This window comes from Camelus dromedarius, chromosome 5 (assembly GCF_036321535.1).
Source record: "Camelus dromedarius isolate mCamDro1 chromosome 5, mCamDro1.pat, whole genome shotgun sequence".
Taxonomy (NCBI): domain Eukaryota; kingdom Metazoa; phylum Chordata; class Mammalia; order Artiodactyla; family Camelidae; genus Camelus; species Camelus dromedarius.
Window position 1 is genome coordinate 80,776,269 of NC_087440.1, and position 21,633 is coordinate 80,797,901.

The 21,633-nt window shown below is 38.1% G+C and overlaps 1 protein-coding gene and 1 non-coding gene across 3 annotated transcripts in view; both read right to left on the reverse strand.

Annotated features, from left to right (window-relative positions):
• The window catches only part of EML5 (EMAP like 5), a 130,034-nt gene extending 122,973 nt beyond the window's left edge, over window positions 1-7,061 (reverse strand). For both annotated transcript variants that reach the window (XM_064486176.1, XM_064486175.1), the window contains exon 1: window positions 6,864-7,061. In XM_064486176.1, the coding sequence (XP_064342246.1) occupies window positions 6,864-7,060 (197 nt within the window). In that variant the 5' untranslated portion in view covers window position 7,061. The remainder of the gene's footprint in view (window positions 1-6,863) is intronic.
• A 13,031-nt stretch (window positions 7,062-20,092) lies between these two features.
• Window positions 20,093-20,195, reverse strand: LOC116153783 (U6 spliceosomal RNA). The gene has a single exon (XR_004137661.1). It is a non-coding gene; the product is annotated as a U6 spliceosomal RNA (small nuclear RNA).
• Window positions 20,196-21,633: the final 1,438 nt, after the last annotated feature.

Sequence of the window (21,633 nt, forward strand, 5' to 3'; positions counted from 1 at the left end):
CTTCCAGGTCCCCAGTGAGTAAGCATTTTTTGGATTGACAATGCAAGATATTTGTCTTTTCGTGTTTTCAGCCACAGGACAGATTCAGCAATGGAAAACCATACTCAGGGTTGCTTGTTTTGGTAAAAAAAAAAGTCTCCAAATGGGAGGACTTTAGGCAATAGGCCCAAACTTTTTAAAAGGGTCTCAATACTTGGCAAATCATCAATATTGTGATATAATGCATATAACAGTAAATGAATAAATCTGGGTAGGCCTGGAGTTTTTTTGAGTTTGACGTCCTAGCGTACTACCATGGATAATACTATATCTAGAACAGTGGTTTTCAACCCTGGCTCTATATTGGAATCATCTGGGAAGTTTAAAAACAGAAGTAAACAACAACAAAGAAACTATACCTGTGACCCACCATAAATAAATTAAATCAGAATTTCATTTTATTATGTTTGCTTTAATTCTCCACTTGATTCTAATATGCAGCCAATGTTGAAAAATCAAGACTCCAGAGCAACAATTTTTAAACTTTAAACTACATCAATATCACATGAAGGTGAATAAAATGGATTGCTGGGCCCCATATCTAGAATTTCTGATTAGGTCTGGGGTGAAGCTCGAGAATGTGTATTTCTAAGAAGTGTCCAGGTGATTGTAATGCTGATGGTTAGAGGACCACACTTCAAATACCACTGATCTACAGCATGCTTTTCAAGCTTTAATATCAAAACCCACAACTTTAATATTTCAAACCCACAACATTACCTGAGAATGCTGTTAAAATTCAGTCTAATTCAGTAGGTCTGGGGTGGGGTTTGAGGTCTGCATTTCGAACAAGCTCCCAGATGATGCTGAAGCTGCTGTGGTCTAAAGCTCACACCTTTGAACAGCAAGGATCTAGAGCTGCCAGTCATGTGCGATTTTTTAAATAACCAAGCAAACTAGAAGCTGCTGGAACAAATCTTGAAGGAGGCCCATATACTAATAACAACATGACTCATCTTGATGACTTCTTTCTGCTCCCTCTGTTCCCCTGATCACCTGAATATATAGTCTCCTGGAGAGACTTGTGATTACAACGTAATTATTGCAAAACAGCCAACATCTCCACTAAGGTGAAGCACTACTCACCTTACCTGATAAAGCTTATCACTTCTTTCACCCTGAAACACTCTTTTTACTTGATAAAATGACCACTATTGCTAATTATCAGAGAAATGCAAATCAAAACTACAATGAGATATCACCTCACATCAGGCAGAATAGCCATCATTAAAAAGTCCACAAATGATAAATGCTGGATAGAGTGTGGAAAAAAGGGAACCTTCCTACACTGTTGGGGGGAATGCAGTTTGGTGCAGCCACTATGGAAGACAGTATGGAGATTCCTTAAAAAACTAAAAATAGATTTACCATATGATCCAGCAATCCCACTCCTGGGCATATATCCAGAAGAAAGTCTAATTCGAAAAGATACATGCACCTTAATGTTCATAGCAGCACTATTTACAATAGCCAAGATATGGAAGCAACCTAAATGTCCACCAGCAGATGACTGGATAAAGAAGTTGTGATATATACATACAATGGAGTATCACTCAGCCATAAAAAATAAAATAATGCCATTTGCAGCAACATGGATGGACCTGGAGACTGTCATACTAAGTGAAGTAAGCCAGAAAGAGAAAGAAAGGTATCATATTTTTATGTCGAATCTTAAAAAAAAAAGACACAAATGAACTTATTTACAGAACAGAAACAGACCCACAGACACAGAAAACAAACATGGTTACCAGGGGGGGAAAAGGATGGGAGGGATCAATCGGGAACTCAGGATTTGCAGATACCAACTACTATATATAAAATTGATAAATAAGGTCCTACCGTATAGCACAAGTAACTATATTCAACACCTTGTAATGGCCTATAATGAAAAAGAACATGAAAAGGAATATATATATATAGATATGCACACACAACTGAATCACTATGCTGTGCAACAGAAATTCAATACTATATACTTCAATCAAAAAAAAGATATGTATATGTACATACTATATACATAATTTATTTATGTAAATAAATATGAAATTTATCTTGTTTATTGTCCCTCCTCCCCTCCACCTCCTGTAGATGTAAGTTCTATGAAAGTTGGAAATTTTACCCGTTTAGTTCACCGCTGAAACACTAGTGCTAAAAATAATCCCTGATAAATACTAATAGGTACTCATTCAATATTCGCTAAAAGAATAAGTAAACCAAGAAATACCTGTTTCTACACTAAGATGTGTCCCAGATGTCACTTAAGAAAGTGTCTTAAGAAGGTGGGAGTAACCAACCGTGGCAAATGATGGTGATAAATCAAGTAAGATTAGAATAGAGAATTGACCACTGACTATGGCAATGTGGAGGTCATTGGTGACCATGACAATAGCTCCCATGGTGAAACAGAACGGAGGAGAAAAAACTGAAGATAGTGAGTACAAACACTCTTTCAAATATTTCCTCTTAATACAAGACCAGTGCACATGATGTTAACCTCTTCCCAGAATGCTTTACCTTCACTCACTTTTCTGATGACTATTTCTCCCTGCTTTCCTTAGAGACCCAGCTTAGGTATTATATTCACTAGGAAACATCATTGTAAACTGTGTCTCCACGTACATACCATCACAGATACACTAACACCATTCCTAGTACACATGGTATTCTAAATGATTCTTTACTTGACTGATTGTCTTTAAACTCCTAATACCTTAAGGGTGGGACCCTTACACAAAGCAAGTGCTCAATAATATTTCTTTCATAAGTGAAAAGGTCTTGGACAGTAAGTTAATATTTTCTAAGTATTCTTATTTAATAGTTTCTAAAAATGTATTTATTTTTCATATGTTTTCCTTAATTTATAACCTAAAATATTTTATTACTTATCTGCATGTTAGACATGAGACATTATAAAATTATAGGGAAAAATAGTTATTATAATACAAATCTAAAATTTGTCTTTTCCCTAAGTAAATAGTCAAGATACATTTAATGTACATTTATGGCAATTTGAACTATTAGTCTACATAATTCCAACCTTTGCCTGAAAACCCCTATTAGTATTCTCCCTTAAACTATGCAGTATTTGGAAAAACAAATAATCATAAATATTTTGATATCCAAATACATAAAATGAAATGTTACAGAATAGAATTATTATATAGTCTGTGAAAGTTAAGGTCACCTATCTTAGTTACTTAAACATAGGGACATTTTACTAAATCTGTATGGAGTCTAATACTTTCTGAAGTACTACTTCTAGACATTACACAATACTTAAGAAAATTCTGGTATCGGGTTTGAGGCAAAGGTTTATACCCATTTCTCAAACTGCTTATTTAAGAATTCTGTGCATGCTTGTTTTGGGATATAGATTGGCAATACATTTCCTAAACAGAACCATCTGGGGCACTTTTTGAAAAATTTCTGGGATCCAGCTCTAGAGGATTCTGACTTAGCACATTTCATGAAAAGGCTAGAAATTGGCAAAAAGCTTCTGAAATGACTCTGATGATCAGCCAGGTTTGGGAAATACTGACCATATACCTGGAAATATTAAGTAGACAACAAGTAGGTTTGCAGTAATTCCTGCCAGACCTTAAAAAGTTGCTGCCCTCAACCCATAAACACAAAAAATACTAATCCACCATGGAAACAGCATACATTCTGAAATGATTTTTCAAATGGAATTTTGACTTGTGTTGAATAAATGAAGTTTCCATATTATAAATACACAGCTGTTAAAAATCGCGTTTACTAGATTATGGTGAGGCTTGATCAGTTTTCTTTCTTAAGAACACTACCTACCACAATTGAAGAGCTACTACTACACCTTTCATTTTGTTTAAAGAAAAAACAAGCATACCACAGCAAAAGTGTTAAAAAAAAAAAAAAAAGGTAGTAACAAAATGCACCAAACTAACTACATTCATCAATGGTCTTCGCTGGTGATATATGATTGATTTGATAACTATCACTATAACAATATCCACTACTTCAAGAACAAGCATCAAAAATGTGTGGATGACTAGTAACTAGAAACAAATTTTAAAATCCTTTGGAAAGACAGCTGGCAAAAGTTTAAAAATACAGACCAACTTACAGATGTCATATTATACTAAAACTGGTAGTAGTCTATTGCATAACTTAATCTTTAATCTGTAATAAACACTTAATAACTAGAGAATTTTATCAATATAACTTGGGACACAGGAAAAAAATTAAGAAAGAAAAAGTAACTAAAATTCCAGTGTTATTTCTGACACTGAAACTAATTTCTATATAAATCAGTAAAACTGAAAAAAATATAACTAAAGGACAAATTACTAGAGAAGTATACATACATATATATGGCAAAAAAAAAGTAAGACAACTACATGTAACAGACAAAAAGATAAAGCCATGTGGCACCACCACTGGCAAAGTAGATGTAGTAGATGTAAAATGATAAAACTAGTAAAAAAAATGATGGACTGGTCGTTATTCAGCCTTTCAATCAATATAGCACTTACATTTTCAAAACCTAAGGACAATGACTTGCTCATCTGAACAGTCTTAGCCTTAGACTAAGTTATACCTATCCAATAAGTTTTACCTAAGTTTCAAGCAAATATGGAAACAAAACAGATGATAAAAACAGTGACTTTTTATTACAAAGGCTACCATTACAGCAGCACTGTTTTCCACCATGCCATGAAATTTATGAATATTACATTTTCTGCTGTGACATAACAAAAATTACTGGAGTAGTTTCTATGCTTAAATTTCAGACACTGAACTGAAAAAAACTGAAAGCTTTGAACACTTGCCTGATCTATTTCACAAACAAGAATGATATAGTCTACCATTATTGTCTGAAACAAAATTTCCACAGTCCTTTGACTGACTTTTAAGTTATAGTCTTGGTAATACATTAAATTTGTGCCACAAATTCAACATGCTATATATTCAGATTTTACTATCCCATTGCAATTTTCAATAAAACTTTTTACTGTTATAAATTATTTTAAGGATGAATCATTTGCATAAAGTCATAAGCAAGTATCCAATTATGGCAAAATTAAAGTAATCCATCATTTTGAGATATTCTGAGGTACTATATATATGGTTGTGCAACTGTGTATACCAAGGGAATACACAGTTTACTGAAACACAGTTATAAAAATTCAAGCTGTGTGACATATATCTTCAAATTACTGCTGGAAGAATAAACAAAACATCACTTGCTCCATCAATAAATCAATAAATATCTACTTTCAGAAGGTCTTCATAGCATATTGCTCTCAACTACCAAGGAGTAAAAACAACAGAAGTGCATGGCGAGAAGACCTCACCATCCTTCACACCTACCCCTCTTTCTGAATTCAACCTAATGGACTGAATATCCATTATTATGTAGGAGGGCTTCAGACAAGCTGCTTCAACTAGGTAAGGCTACTATCCCCTGTAATGTGTGGGAGACCTTACACATGGAAAAGAAGACAGAAACTGGAAAGGATCAGAGAAAAAGACAACTGGGGTAAATACTACTCTTGGGGAGAATAACAACAAACAAATGAACCCAGAACATTGTCTCATTTTCTATTCCACAATCTCAGTTTCTGCTCTCCTTATCTTTACTCCATCTTGCCCTACCTTTTGTTTGTCTTAGGCCTCGTTTTCCCTGCTACAGAGCATAAACATACAGACATGCAAAATAGAAGATCTTCCTTATTTATAGAATTCAAGTACCAGAGCTTTTTGCCTACAAGACGTTAAACCACGATGCTGGATTTGAAATATCCAATTTAAATCCTGTGGAACATAAATATGGGAATATAACTGAGGAACCAAATCCAATCATAGGTTCTCTTTAAGAAAAAAACAGAAGAAGCACACACACACAGTCACAGGATGTTTTAAAAATACATTCTCCTTCTATTAACGACAACTAAGCTGTGCTTGAAGCAATAATCAATGGCCCAGAATAATTTCTGCAGCTTTTAACTTTGTCACACAAGTTCTGTTCAGACACTGACTTAAACATTACATTTCAAATATACTGCTCACTAAAGAAATGAAAATAAGCACTGGGACCAACCTTAAGATAACGCCCAAAGAATTAAAATGGAGGAAAATTGTGATTTAAGTAAAAAATACAAAAGTAAACTTATTTAGGAGTACTCTATTGAAGGGGAAACAAGAGAACTGGAAATCAGAATTCTTTTTAGCATCTTCTTCAGATCAAACATACCCCCAAACTGCCTTTAGGTGTGCAAATTTTAAAGTCCAACGAATTGCCTGAAGGCTGCCGCGGTTTCTTTTCTATCTGCTGATAATAGCAGGCAGTGAAACCTGAACTAATTATCATGGCCAAGAGATGAGTGCCCTCCAGGACGCCACCCTGGGCGCGCTCCCCAGGACCGGCCTACAGCTTACTCTACTTTCATCAGTTCTCATTAAGGCAAAGGACTCCCCCCGGCGCTTTAAGAGTTCGTCTAACAAGAGATCTCCGACGGGATTTAAAAGAGTAAAATGCTACCAAAATAACCTTTTTGCAGGTTCCATAAATTTGATGGAGGCAGACAGGTACAAAGCCATAAAACCGAGCGCCCTGTGGATCCGCGGACTCGGTGTCACCGCACCGACCCGAGGGAGAGAACACGAAGACGGGGAAGGCGTTTATCCAGTGTTAACAGGGCGGATTCGGGACCAGACGGTGGTGGGTTTCTCTCTGGGGCGATGCGCCCTGCAGGAGCGGGTCACGGGCGCCCAGAAGGACGGGCAAGTGCAAACTCCGCGCGCGGGTCGCAGGGGGGACGGCGGCCGCCCCCGCCCCTCCGTACCTGATGATGTCGTCGCTGTGGCCCCGGTAGAACTTCTGCCGGTGCTCCCGCGGGCTGTACACCACGCCGACGCCCGCCACGAAGTACACGATCTCCCTGGCCGCCGTGTAGTAGAGGTTGTTGCGGCACTGGTGGCCCCGGTAGCCGTACACCCACTCGAGCCGCAGGTGGCAGCTCGGGGCGCTCCGGGCCGCCATGTCGAGGCGCCCACCCCGCCGCCCGACTCGGGCCCGCGGCAGCGGCGGGAGGCGGGAGGCGGCGGCGGCCGGGCGAAGAAAGCCCTCCCGCGGGCGGCCGGGACTCGCCGTCCTCTAAGCTGCGCCTGGCAGGTGCATGTCGCTTCTTGTGGTCGCCGCTGCCGCTGCCGCTGCCGCCGCCACCGCCGCCTCAGCCCACGGGCGGGAGGGAAACCCTCGCCTCGAGGAACATGCTGAGGGCCGCGGGCGCCGCCGGCCGTCAAGGGGTTGCCGCGCGCCCTTCCCCTGCTTCAGCTCGCCGTGTCTCCTCAGCCCGCAGCGCCCAAGCCCTGAGCACAGCCGAGCGAGGACCCGCCTCCCGCCTCCACGCCTCAGCCGCCGCCGGCGCACCCGGCTACTCGCCCGGGTCACCTGCGGCGTTCGCGTCCCGCCGCGGCCTCGTCCCACAGCCCCGCGGACCCGCGCCTCGCGTCCTCGAGCCCAGGAAAGCGGCGAGCGCGCGGCCTCGCGCGGCCCCGCCCCCTCGCCGCCGTCGCCGCCGCCGCTCGCGCTCGCTCCGCCCCGTCTCGTCCTTCCCAGCGCGGGACCGCTGAAGCCGGGGGAGCTCTTGGGTACCAGCTACGTCTCGCTGTTCCTGCGCCTTCGCTCTCCTCTAATGTCTGTAGTCCCGCCACCCTCGGCCAGGACGAGCGACCCCAGCCACTCTGACCGCATCCTGCCCGCGCGCGAGGCCCTGAGCCATCACAAAGCCTCCCAGGCCCCGGGCGGACTCTCGGCTACTCCTCGTCCTCTGCTACTGACAGTTCGCGCCCGGGAAGCGCCTGTCGGTCTCGCCTGGCCCTGTACCTGGCCGGACTACTCTTATACCTGGAAGAATCAACACCAGGATGTTAACTTCATTTCTTTGCCCTGGTACTGTGTGTGTGTGTGTGTGTTTTCTGGCTGCTCACACTGTGTGTGTGTGTTCTGGCTGCTCACACTGTACCAGACATTGAGTGGGGATAAACCTGACTTCCTAAGTGCACATTTTCTTATTTGTATATGTGACCTCAAAGTTAAGAGTGGATTTGAGATCGCAAAATGACGCGCCAAAACAGATTTCTTAATAAATAGCAATGGTACCTGAATCTTAATTTTAATTAGTATTTTGAACACCGATAAACTCTTGATACTTTCTGCATTGTGATGATGGAGAAGTAAGATGGCTTGAGTCTTACGATCCTGGAAAATGAGTCTTGAAACACAAGTACGGGGAGCAGTGAACTCCTGTGTCAGTTCCCCCCTACTCAGTTTTCTAAGTGCCTCTTTTCTCACAGGAATACAGCCAAGACTTACCAACCTGTAAAAATAATGTGAAGTCCATATTTTTAAAAGTTTTAAATGCAGAATAGTAGCGACAAGGTTTACAACAAGAATACTAACTATGAACCATCTATGTCTTTAAAAAATATCACTATTTTGATTTCCCTAGGAAATATCAAAACTTGCAAATCTGACAAAAGCTAGAATAACCTAGCATCCTTTTAAGAAACAGTGACTGCACAGAGATGATGATTCCTAGATTACCCATACCTTGGAAAAGATGCCACCTAATCTCTACTTCCTCAAAGATGCAAACTACCAATTTAAAACAAGAGGATACCTTTTCAGTTTTGGTTATGACTTTTAGTCTCCTTGCGGGGAGGAAGGGCTATCTCAGAAGAAGGAATTTGCATAAATATCATGAAAAATAAACTGTGAAGGAGTGAGCAGATTTGGTGAACTCTACCAGGAAGGCTGAAAGTAGAAATCGAATCAGTGTAGTTTGCAATAAATTATCTAACACTGAGGAATTATGATGTAGGAAAAACTGATTATAAGAACTTCTAAAAATTTTTTTCCAAGCTTTCAGGCGTTTTAAAGTTTATTATTTTTGCTATTCCCAGAGTGACTAGCTATAAAACTGTTGATGGAAATAATTAATAAACCAATCTGTAATAGAAATAGAAAAGAGTTTTATTTGAGCCAAATGGACGACTGTAGCCTGGGAGAAACAGATTCAAGAAGCAGCACTCGAATTGTGCTTCTCCAGACTGCAAAATGGGGGAGGCTTATATAGGCAAAAACAGCAAAATTACATAAGTTGTTTGTCAAGAATTAAGAAGAAGCTGGCAAGAAGTAATGGTGCTTGTTAAGCATGGGTTGGTTGGGGTCCGAAATGATTGTATAGTTACAAAGGGGAATTTGGAGACCATATGGTTGTGGCTGGAAGCTGCTAGCAGATATTGTTTTGAGAATGGCTCGTAGGGTCCTTGAGAGTGATACAGTTCAGAAAAGTCAAGTTCTCTGTGATGCAGGAACATACCTGATACCACATCCACAATAGCCACCTGCCTCTGATTTGGATGCCTGGACCACAGTTACTCCATTTTGATTTTTAAATGCATTCTCTTCTTTTACAGTTAAAGCAGATATATAATGCATGGTTTCTTCATGTTAATGATGCTTCTTGTTTTATTTTCCCCAGTACTCTTTTTTAAATGCAGATTTTATGTGTACATTTTCATAAATGTTGATATGTTTGTTCCACCCTAAATAAAACATGAAATATTCTCATCATCCCAGAGAGTTCTCTCAAACTACTTTCCAGTCAAAACCACCCAACCAGAGGTAACCACTGCTCAGATTTCTTTTGCCATAAATTAGTTTTGCTGTTCTAAAACTTCATATAGATGGTCTCATATAGTAAGTACTTTTTTTGTTTCTGGCTTTTTTCACTCAACATACTATTTATAAAATTAATTCTTATTGTTCTGTGTATTGGTACTTCTTTCCTTTTCATTACTGTGTAGTATTTCATTGCACAAATGTACAACAGTATTTATTCTTTCACCTGTTGATGGACATTTGGTTCGTTTCTAAGCTATGAATAAAGCTGCCATGAACACCAATCTTTTGGTAGATATCAGTTTCATTTCTCCTGGGTAAACACCTAAAACCTGAGTGACTGGTTGTGGGGTACAGTGTGTACAATGCATGTTTAATTGTCCACAAAACAGGCTGTTCTGATTAGCATAAGGTTTAAGTTAAATCCCGTATGAGCCAGAATGACTTCCCCGTACCTCAGTATGTGAAAACTTCTCCCATTAAAACTCTTGTAATGAGGGCAACCAAAAATTAGAAGAGGTGGTGAGCAAGACTGGGGAAAATGTGCCACACTCAACAGCTCGTCTTTGGCTTGAGATAATAAAAATCTCAGCAGAAAGAGAAGAGGAATGCAGATTAAGTTTCTGGCATCTGCCGGAAAGAAAATAAAAGAACTTGGGTTTGAGAAGTGGCTCTGAAGCCATGGAAAAGCCTGTGTGAATTTCCCTGGACAAAGACAGGTGACAAAGAGAAATTGTATGTGTCTTTGTTTTTTTATTTTTCAATAAGAATATATTTGCTAACTCACTACTGAATTCCTCAAAAACCCCTGGTTAAAAAAAAGAAAATGTTGTTGATTATTTAAATTTAAACAGTGAACTCAGAAAAGATGAATTTTTTTTTGCTATACAATTGTGGTACATTAATTGTTGGTTACATTTAATTTTCATGAGATAAAGGATGGTGAAGAATAAGGAATACTTTTCTCTATGTTTCAGATTTTTCAGTACACTTTCTTAAGGGTCCCATGATATATATTTAAGTAATCATATTAATAACAGATTTAAATAATTTATTTTTCCATTATCATACTTTGCATTACACTAAGGGTGGAGTGTGAAGCAAAAACATTCTTAATTAAACCATCCTCAACTGAAAACTCAAGACCAAAGGAGACAGCAGAGGCACAAGAGTGGCTAAAAAATAAAACATTCATGAATATTAGAGGGACAAAACAAACCTGATTAGTTCTTACCCTACAACTTTATATATAATCTGTTATTACTAAAGTCACATCAGAAAACTTAATCAAGCTTTTATTGCTAGATGTGATTTCACCATCTGTACTTTTTGAAAATAATACAAATAAAGGTGCAGAAGAAAGACCCTCAAATTCTACATGTCAACAGGTGGGCATTTGTTAGGCATTTTAAATATAAGCTACAATACCCTTTGGTAATCTATATCCTGAAGCTTGAGTTCCTAGTATGGAGTTTTATATTCTAAACATTTGAAATATTAAGATTCAAGCAAATAAAATTTTTGCTGGCTACCAATTTTAGCTACCCTCAGGTCTACAAAAGAAATAAAAGGCAAAGTATATAAAGCATAAAAGCCAAAATTCATGCTATTAATCCTAGCTAGCTAATTCAGCCAACTTTTGAATTATAATGATTTTTTAATATGTTGTCCATAAAATATTTCTGGAACCATAACTTTAATTAACCTGATTTATGTACAGAGCCTAACATAGCGCCTGGCAGTACAGAGATGTTCTATATACATTTTCAGCCATTAAATATAAATTAGAATACTCGCATAGTCACAATAGGATTCCTCTTAGTTTTATCTCAAATAGTTGAAACTTTCGAAAACTTGAACCCTTTTCTGATATACAATATTGTGTTAGTCAGGACTTTTTAGTTGTACCTGATAGAAACCCACTCAAAATGGCTTAAGATTAAAATAGAATTTTAAAGGCAAAAAGGACTAAAACTAGAACTGGCATCAATGCACTTGTATTCTAGGGCTCAAGAGATGCCGTCAGAACCAAGTCATCAGAATGAATTCAGTTCTGCTTTCCTTTGGGTTGACCCCATTGGCAGACAAGCAACGTGGCTGACAATGGCTCCAACTCTACATCACATTCTCTTAGCAATCCTTGTGGGAAGAATGTTTTTTATGTTTTTATGATCTTCCCCAGGAAAACTGAAATGGTATCACCAGAATGAGAGAGCACGGATGCCAGTAGTAGCTATCTAGGGCTGGCTTGGAACATTCAGTGTTCTCCTGTCTCCATTTCCATAACTAAATACACATGCAATCTAAATCAAAACAAAAACCAAAACAGGCGTTTGCTAAATAAACGCAGCTTTAAGACAAAACTTCTAACCAGGTTGCTACCCCAATAAAAAAAAAAAATTCTAAAGCTTCCTCTGAAAAAAAATTCTAAAGCTAGCCCCAAATTTCAGGCAGGCAAAAATAACAGGTGTTTCCCAACAGTAGCCATATTTCCAAATGCCTATTAGATTCCACTTAAAGCTGTTAAAAATAGGTATATAATTCAAGAGGGAAAGAAAAGGTCTCAAACCAGATTATCCTCTTCCACACATCTGCCCACCTTGCCATCTTCTTTTTCTGTGTTAGCAGCACCAGAATTCCCCCAGTTAGGCAGGTTGGAAAACTAGGCAGGCAGTTTTCTTTGGTTCCTCAACTGTTTTTCACCTCGCATAACCAGTTACTAAGTCCTTTGGACTCGATTTTAGAAACATCCCTAAACTCCATCCTCACCCCCGTATCCACACCCTCCCAATCGCCATTGCCATAGTTCAGTTCAACTTTTAATTATCTTTTCCTTAGATTCCGCACCCTGAGTTATCTGTAAAAATGTATCTAATCATGCCACTACTGTTTCAAGCAACTTTCCTGGAAGCAATTTAGGCATCTTGAGCATTGAAATGTTCCTATCCTTTGACTCACTAATTTCTCATCTAGTTATCTGTCATTGTGTAATAATAAAAAAAAAACGCAGATCAAGATTCATGTACCAAAATATTTATCATGGCATAATTTAGAACAATTAAAAAATCAGGAAACCTAACTGTCCAGCCACAGGAAAAACTTTAAGTAAATTGATTCAGCCCATGTGAAATATTATAAAACCATGGGAAATTAGCTTTTCAAATAAATTTTAGCAACATTGGAAATTTCCCATAATGGAATATACATTTAAAAAAAATCCAGTTACAAAAAATGTATGTACAAAATGAGCACAGTTATGAAATATACTAAAGACTGGAACAAAAGATACCGAGTATTAACAGTTTTATAATATAATGGGTAATTATTACACTTCTATTGGTCTGTTTTCTAAGTTCTTTAAAAATATACATGTAATGAGATGAGAAAATTTTATTTCTCAGAATTCCTCATGGGAAGAGAATTATATTTGTTTGGAAAAAAATGCCCAACTGGGTGCTTGACATGGAAAATGAGATCCCAAAGGAGTTAAATGTAGGCAGAACTGTTCCCACATGAGGAATAAGACATTATTTGTTGCTCTAGGAAGATGAGGGAGGAATGAAGTCAAAGAGGTGGCAAAGCTGAAAGATTTGGGTGCAACCCTCTCCGAAGTCTCTCAGATCTAGACTAATGGGGTTTCTTATCTAGATTGATGTAATAGGAAGCAAAACCCCATTAAGAGAATTATAAAGATGCTAGAGAGGGAACAGGGGAAGCCCAGGATTCTAACAGGTGGTAAACTTGGGGTTCAAGCCACGTGAAAGCGTCCCAGTGGTAGGGAAGTCCCAGCTGACGTGTCAGTTACACATACCTATTGCTTCTAGGAAGAAATAACAAAAGTAATCTTTAACAAACATTGGGTAGCTTCCAAAGGACTACAGAATAAAGGACCATCTCCTCACCGTGACACATGAAGCCTCTAACCTATTTTGCCTCCATGATTTCCAGTCAGTTCCTCCCTGCCTTGAGCTAGTCCTGCTGTCCAGTCACACTCGATTCTGGTCTTTACTAAATTTGTCTGGACATTTCCAGAACTCCATACACACATGTATCATTCATGATGTGCATAATCTCAGCTTTCCACTGTCAACCTGGCAGACTCCTACCGATCCTTTGAGGTCCAGGTCAAATGGACCAATGAAGCAATGATTAAGGCACAGTTCTTTCAGTTGGGAAGGGCAAACCTAGGGCAGTGAGGTTGAGGAAAAGGAAGGGAGGCAAGAAAAGCTGTGACACAATGTGAAGTGACATTACTGCCTGGTTGCCACAGTAGAAGAAGACTTCAAAGGGCAGAGCAGGCCACCAGGCAGGTGCTTCCTCCAGGCACACAGGATTTTCCTTAATGGGCAGCAAGGGCAAACTGTAGCCTGGAGTATTCTAGGGGAAGGGGAAGGAGTAGGAATTTATTTGCCCAGCTCCCTCCTAGCTCCTCTTTCCCATTGGTTAAAGTTTACCCCTTGGGGACCTGGAGTTAACACCCACACTTCCATGTTGCACCATCCAACTTCTTCTGTGATCTCTGGGCCACTAGCTCCCTAAGCCCCAATTCCTACAGGGTAACAGAGGGAGGGCCAGATGGTAACTACACAGAGTGAGTTTCATTACAGGAGAGGAATTTCAACCAATGTCAGGGAACCTAAATCTTTTATAATGGGCAGTAAGCCTGTTTGACCCTTGCCCTGAAGGGAAACATTATCCTTATTATACTGGACAATAAATAAACCTGCCCTTGGCTCCAAAGGGAGACACCAGCTTTATCTTTCAAGGTTGTTCACTACACCAACATTCTTGAGAAGACATTCTGGAACAAAGGTAGTTAGTGCCTCTGTAAACAAGATGTGCAAAAACACAGGAGACACATGGAGCACTGTCGTCTAACACAGATCCAGCCTGCAGCTGCCCAGTGCTTATTTCCTGAGTGGAAATGCTACCAAATTGTGATCGACATGTAAAACATATTTCTGCAGCAACTGCAGGTAATGCAAAATAATATTGTCAGAGACAAAGCTGTGAGGACAGATTTTATCCGGGAATACTATCACAATAGGAAAGAGGGTCCAATGTGAACTGAACTGAACTTCCCTGAAACAAAGGGCTGGAGACTTTGAAAAGCTGGGCATGTTTAGGGAAAAGCACTGTGGGGGTTGATAAGGGGCGTTAGTCTATGTGACTAGGACACCTGTATTTGCTAATTGGAGTTTATCTGGAGGAGAAATAAACTTCTACCTTTATGCAGGAGTGCAAGTCGAAGCAAGGCAGCCACTGAAGTTAGACCCTTAACCTCCACTTATCATTTATCACATTAAATTTTAGGAAATTTTCTTTTAGTTGTTTCCCTGGATGTTTGCATTTCATAGAGACAGTTGGCAAGTCCTTAGGGAAAAGTTTTGGGTGGTAGACTTATTATCTCAAAGGGCCAAGTAAGGATTTATAATTGCAAGCATTCTAAAGTAAGTGTTCTAAGAGGGATTTCAGGGGTCTATCAACAGGTTTTGGCTGAAACAAGGGGTAAATTCTCCCGGCAGCATTGAGCTTTCTCAGGCAAGCGTTTTAAGAAGGGCTGGAGTCCTTCTAGACCAATAGCTGCAAGAGATATGCCAGAGTTTCTTATTGCACAGATTCGGACTGAGTTGTTAGATGTCAAGAGTTCTGCAGTTTGCAGGATACCGGTTATATAACTCGCTACCAGTAAGAAGTGAGAAGTGTATCTTGACATCAATCTAATAATAGAAAACATGAGGATTTTGTTGTTCAATGAACTTTGAACAGAACACCTTTGGGACCATAAATAATTTTACTCAAACAGTGAAGTAACTGTAGATGCTTGCACAGATGCTGGAAGACATTTTTATCTACTGTAGTAGCAATTATTCTGTAATTATTGTTGACTTGTTTCAAGTTGCTTCATGTTTCTAATGCCTTCAAAAATATCACCAAAAATTCTACGATTCAAAAGCATTCTACAGAAAGAAAAAAGTTAAGGACCACCATCGTAATCATTCCTGAACATAAATTGAGCATCCATGTGTGAATCACTCAGCTTGGAACTATGGAGAAGTTATCCAGGAAAATGCACTCACAGTCTGTGCTCTGAAGAATTTATGTTTGAAAGAGGAAAACAAGATAAAGTCGTAAGTACCTTTAAAAACAAGTGAAAACATATATAAACAAGTGACTTATACATACATATTTTAACTACTAAATATTATCTCTAAAAAAACTACAAAAGGGTTATAGAATAAACATACTCTTATCATAAGAGACTTTATTGAATTCCACTGATCATTAACACCTACTACATTTTTTCCTTTCCTTTTCTTTCTTTTCTCTCATTGAAGTATAGTCAGTTTACAATGTTGTGTCAATTGCTGGTGTACAGAATAATGTTTTGGTCATACATATGCATACATGTATTCCTTTTCATATTCTTTTTCATTATCATTTACTATAAGATATTGACTATAGTTCCCAATGCTAACACCTACTACATTTAAAAATTGGATGTACGAAAGATAGGAAACAAAAGTAGATCTACCATGGGTTGTGCAGAAAAGTAAACTTAGGGGCAATGTATTTATGAAAAGACAGATATTAAGGTAATTTTGATTTAGCAGGACATTTTCTGGAGAGGCAAATATAGTCTGGTTGTCGATGGGACAGTTCTAGAAAAAAGAGATATGATAATTGGAGCTAAAAAAAGACAAAGCTGGGACATAGGAAAGACAGGATAGTAGTAAAATGCCATATATACAGTTACAGACTTTACTGGGAAAGTATTTTAGTCAACAAATGAAACACTATCTCTAAGCAATATCTGTATATTTTGTAATATTTGTTATTATTTTAATCTATGAATCCTATGACTATTCAATAAATGCTTGATTTACATCTTTTGTAACCCTTTTAAACTAAATATACTTGTAACAAATGTTTCTGAATAGAGTTGCTCATAATTTATTTTGCAATATAATACCAAATGGCTAAATAAATTAATTTAAAATTGCTTCTGAGTGACAACTTGTATCCATTTAATAGGGTGTGGAGAGATAAGTTGCCTATGCCATTCTATAACCCAATACAAAATATCAGCATATCACGGAGTAGTTCAGGTGTTATTTACTCTTATTTGTGATCCCTTCTAGCACATCCTGGTTTGTCTTCAACAATTCTAAGGCTTTAATATATAAAATACAAACACTGTAGGACCTGAACTATATACTGCTTAAACTTTTTTTTTCCAAATCTAATTATAATTATTCCCCCTACCATCACCAACCCTAACTTGAAAATCTCCGAAGGTTTCTCACTGCTTAAAATAAAGACCAAAATCCTCAGCAAGACTAACAGGCCCAGCAGGGTCCTATCTCTCCACTTCTATTTCCTACCCTCTTCCCGCCCACTTGGCCCTCCTGCCATCCTGGTCTTGGTTTCTTCTGGGTCCTAGAACATGCCACATGACCCTGCCAGAGGGACTTTTTATGGGTTTATCCTCAGCTGCTGGGAATGGTCTCCATCTCTAGGCCCTTCATCTGGCTGACTGGTACTCAGCCATCACACCTGAGGCAGTCCTCCCTGAAGAGGTCACTCCTCCGCTTAGATACTTTCCGGTTCTGGTTCTTCTTTCTTAATACTTATCAAAGTTGTACATTTCTATTTCCTTGTATATTTAGTTAATGTCGGTCTCCCCCACCAGCTATAAGCTTCTTGAGGGCTTTCATGAGAAAGAAATCAGAGCTGGGAGGTGGAGCAGGAAAATGGAGAGAGGCTCCCTTAGTGGTACAGGCTGCTAAATGAGGATCAGCTGCTTCTTGGGGACGGGCAGAAGACTGCTTACTTCCCTGCACCCAAGGACCTCAGACAAAGATCCACTGTTGTAGGGGAGGGGTAGTTATAAATTGTCAGCATGGAGGGAGAGGCAAGAAATCCTCTTGCGCCCAGGAATACAATACAATTACCAACAGCAAGCGGAGATCTGCTACTGCTAGGGGAGGAGCAGATAACTCTGGGCAGAAACAAGACCACACAGAAATAGGTGGTAGCATTCAACTGTCACGAGAAGAGGGCAGGAGTGCTAAGAAAGCCCCACTCCCAGGTCCAGGCTCACTGACAGGCTGGACAAAAAGAACCAAGAACATCCTCCTGCCCCCACTACAAGCTTCTCATGAGTAACAAGCACCAGCGTCTACTGCTGAGTCAAGAGCAAGGATAGAGTGAGAGACAGAGACTCCTCTCTGCGGTACAGTCCTGCAGGGACTACTGAGAACAAACGGTGGAGCAGAAGCACTGAGCACAATCCTGAAGCACTGTTGCCGAAATATCGGCCCCTGTCTCTGATGAGCCAAATAACTCAGAGACCGAGTCTTGGAGCTTAGAAGAAAAGAGCCAGTTTTATTACTTTGCTGGGCAAAGGGGACTCACAGCAGGCTAGGGCCTTCAAAACTCTGACTCCACCTTGGGGATGGCGCAGGGTGACTATATAGCCATAGCTCAAACAATAAAAAAATCAGTAGATTCATAAGACTTAGAATGGTGTCACGATGCCTCCAGGTGACTGATTCTATAGAAGCTACCTGTTGTCACTTTTTCGATCTCTTTATCTCATAAGTGCAAAAACTTCCGAAGGAAAAAAAATTACATACAAAGGAACAAAGATCCTAAAGCTTCTATCCAAAAAAGCTACCAGAGCTAATAAGTGAGATTAAAAAGTTCATATAAATAAGACCAATACATTAAAAAAATTTATTTACTAATGGTTATTGTAATTCAAAAACAGTTTGTTAAACTTTTTTGATTAATAACAGCATTAAAAGCAATGTACAAGCAAATAGTCAACTCTGCAAAGGCATAATTTCTCTAAGACTCTACAAAAGTTTTAGTTACTCTAATTTGGGTAACAATAACAAATGATTTAAAGCAATATTTCTCATTCTAGGACTTCCAGATCGTAAGAAGTCGGTGAAAGTAACAAATCTTTCAAATATAGAAATTCAGTTGTATACTTGCCAGCGTAAGCTAAAATATCAACTTGTTTTGGACTGGATCTTACCTTGGATACAAAGCTTACTTAATTTCAATAAGAAATCTTTGTGCTCTAATTTTTAATTTTAACTTTGAAATAATTTCAGACTGATAGAAATGATAAAAAGAATTCCTGTATATTTAAATTTTTATCCATATTCCTGATCCTTGAATATGAGCATTTATTATATTTCTTTTACCATTCTTCTCTGTCTCCAAACACATGTGTGTATGGAAATATGCATATATACACATAGTTATGTACGTACATATGTGTGTATGTATACATGCACATATATATTATGATGTGTACATGTGTGTAAATCCTTTCAGAGTAATTTGTAGACAAAATTCCCCCTTTTGAGTGTGTAGTTTTTGTTTTAAAAAACGACATTCTTTTATGTAATTACAGAATAATTGTCAAAATCATTAACAATACATTACTATTATTTAATCCATAAATCATATTTAAATTTTGCCTATTGTCCAATTAATGGCCTTCATAGGAAAAATTTTAATATCTGATCTGAGATTTTATCCATAAGTTGCATTTAATTTCCATGTCTCTTTTAATGTGGAAAAGTTTTCTGAGTCTTTATCTTCCATCATCTTGACGTTTTGAAAAATACAGATCATTTATTTTGCAGGATGTTACTCAGCTGGATTTATCTGATGTTTCCTCATTACTAGATCCAAGTTATACATTTTTGGCAGTAATACAAAAAGCAGTGTTGTAAGCATCTCAGTTCATCATATCCAGAGGGAAAAGATATCTATTTGTTCCATTACTGGTTACATTAACTTTATTTGTCACTTGGTTAGTGGCACCTGCCTGGTTTCTCCTCTATAAAGTTACAATTAATTAATTAGTATCTTATGGGGAATTAATTTAAAAATTTAATGTAAATTTTTGATTCATAAATATTGGAAAATAAATAGATAATTAATAATTACACTTTGGTACACAAAGTTTTTCAAGGCATGCTATTCATGAGGAGTTTTTGATGGGTAATGAAAAGATTATAAACCTCTGATTTAGAATATCATTATTTTAATCTCTGAGTGATAAAAATGCATGTGACAGTACCTTTAGTCTGTTCACGATGTTTATTATATTTTGTAGAGATTTCTCCATGAATGCCCAGAATAAAAATTTCACTCTTCTAGAAATTAACTTTGTTCAAAGGACAATTAACTTTATTATAGCTTGAAAAAAAATTTTGAAAGGTCACAGTGAAGCATTTTGAACATTTTAAAGCTACACTTTAAAACAATACTTTCCTGCAAATTATTCTTGTTGCTGAGCTTTTATCCTTTTCTATTAATTTGTAAATATTTTTCAGCTTTATGCTGCTGCTTTTTTAAATTAAAAATATGGAACTCTTCACATACTTGCATGTCATCCTTGCACAGGGGCCATGCTAGTCTTCTCTGTATTGTTCCAATTTTGGTATATGTGCTGCCAAAGCAAGAACTCTTTTCATTTTTAAAGATCAGATAATACACAGGACTATAAATCAAAATTTGGTTATAAAAAGTCAACCATTACAAATATCTGATAATTTATATTCACCTGTATTTCAATAGGGTTCACACAGTGACATTGATAGAACCACAGGATTCTTGGAAGACTACACGATAAAAAGGCCCATTTGACTCATTATTCAATGAGTTATTTGAGCTATTTCCTATTCTTTCCTGAGCAAGACTGTGAAAAAAATTAAAATTATAACTTGAACAATTCTGAAAAATAATTGAGAGCGTTAGCCTAAAAGTGGAGAAACAGGCAGAAGTTGGAGTAGATGACTAGAAGGAAACATGAAAACTCAATGTTGAAATTAGGTATTAAAATGTTTATATAAGAAAAGCAGTTTTAAAATTATAACATTCCTGCAGGAAGTAACTAATAAATTAAGAAGCCACATATGCAATATAGCCATTTCAAAAAACAGTTGTGAAATATTCCAAAAGGAAGGAATGATTTGGCTAATTAATTATCCTTATCCTCTATGATTTCAAACTATATTACAAAGCTATATTAATTAAAACTATATGCTTTTGGCATAAAAACAGACACATAGATCAATGCAACAAAATGAAGAATCCAGAAATAAACCCATGCATATATGGTCAACTAATTTATGACAAAAGGGGCAAGAATATACAGTGGGGAAAGGACAGTCTCTTCAATAACTGGTGTTGGAAAAACTGGACAGCCACATTCAAAAGAATGAAAGGTAGACCACTGTCTTACATCATACACAAAAATTAACTCAATATGGATTAAAGACTTGAATGCAAGATCTAAACCATAAAACTCCTAGAAGAAAACATATGTAGTAAGCTACTTGACATCAGTCCTGGTAATCAATTTCTCGCTCTGACTCCAAAAGCAAAGGCAGCAAAAGGAAACATAAACAACTGGAACTACATTGAATTAGAAAGCTTCTGCACAGCAAAGGAAGCCATCAATGAAATGAAAAGGCAATCTACTGAATGGGAGAAAATATTAGCAAATTGTATATCTGATAAGGGGTTAATAACCAAATTTATCAAGAATGCATAAAACTCAATAGCACAAATCAAACAGTCTGATTAAAAACTGGGCAGAGAATTTGAATAGACAGTTTTCCGAAGAATATTTACAGATGGCTAACAGGCACATGGAAAGATGCTCAACATCACTAACCATCAGAGATATGCAAAACAAAACCACAGTGAGATATCATCTCAGATCTGTTAGAGTGGTTATTATCAAAAAGACATGAGATAACAAGTGTTGGTGAGCATGGAGAGAAAAGGGGATCCTCATGCACTGCTGGTGGTAATTTAAATTGGAAAACAGTGAGGAGTTTCCTCAAAAAATTTAAAACTAAAACTACCATATGATCCAACAATTCCACTTCTGG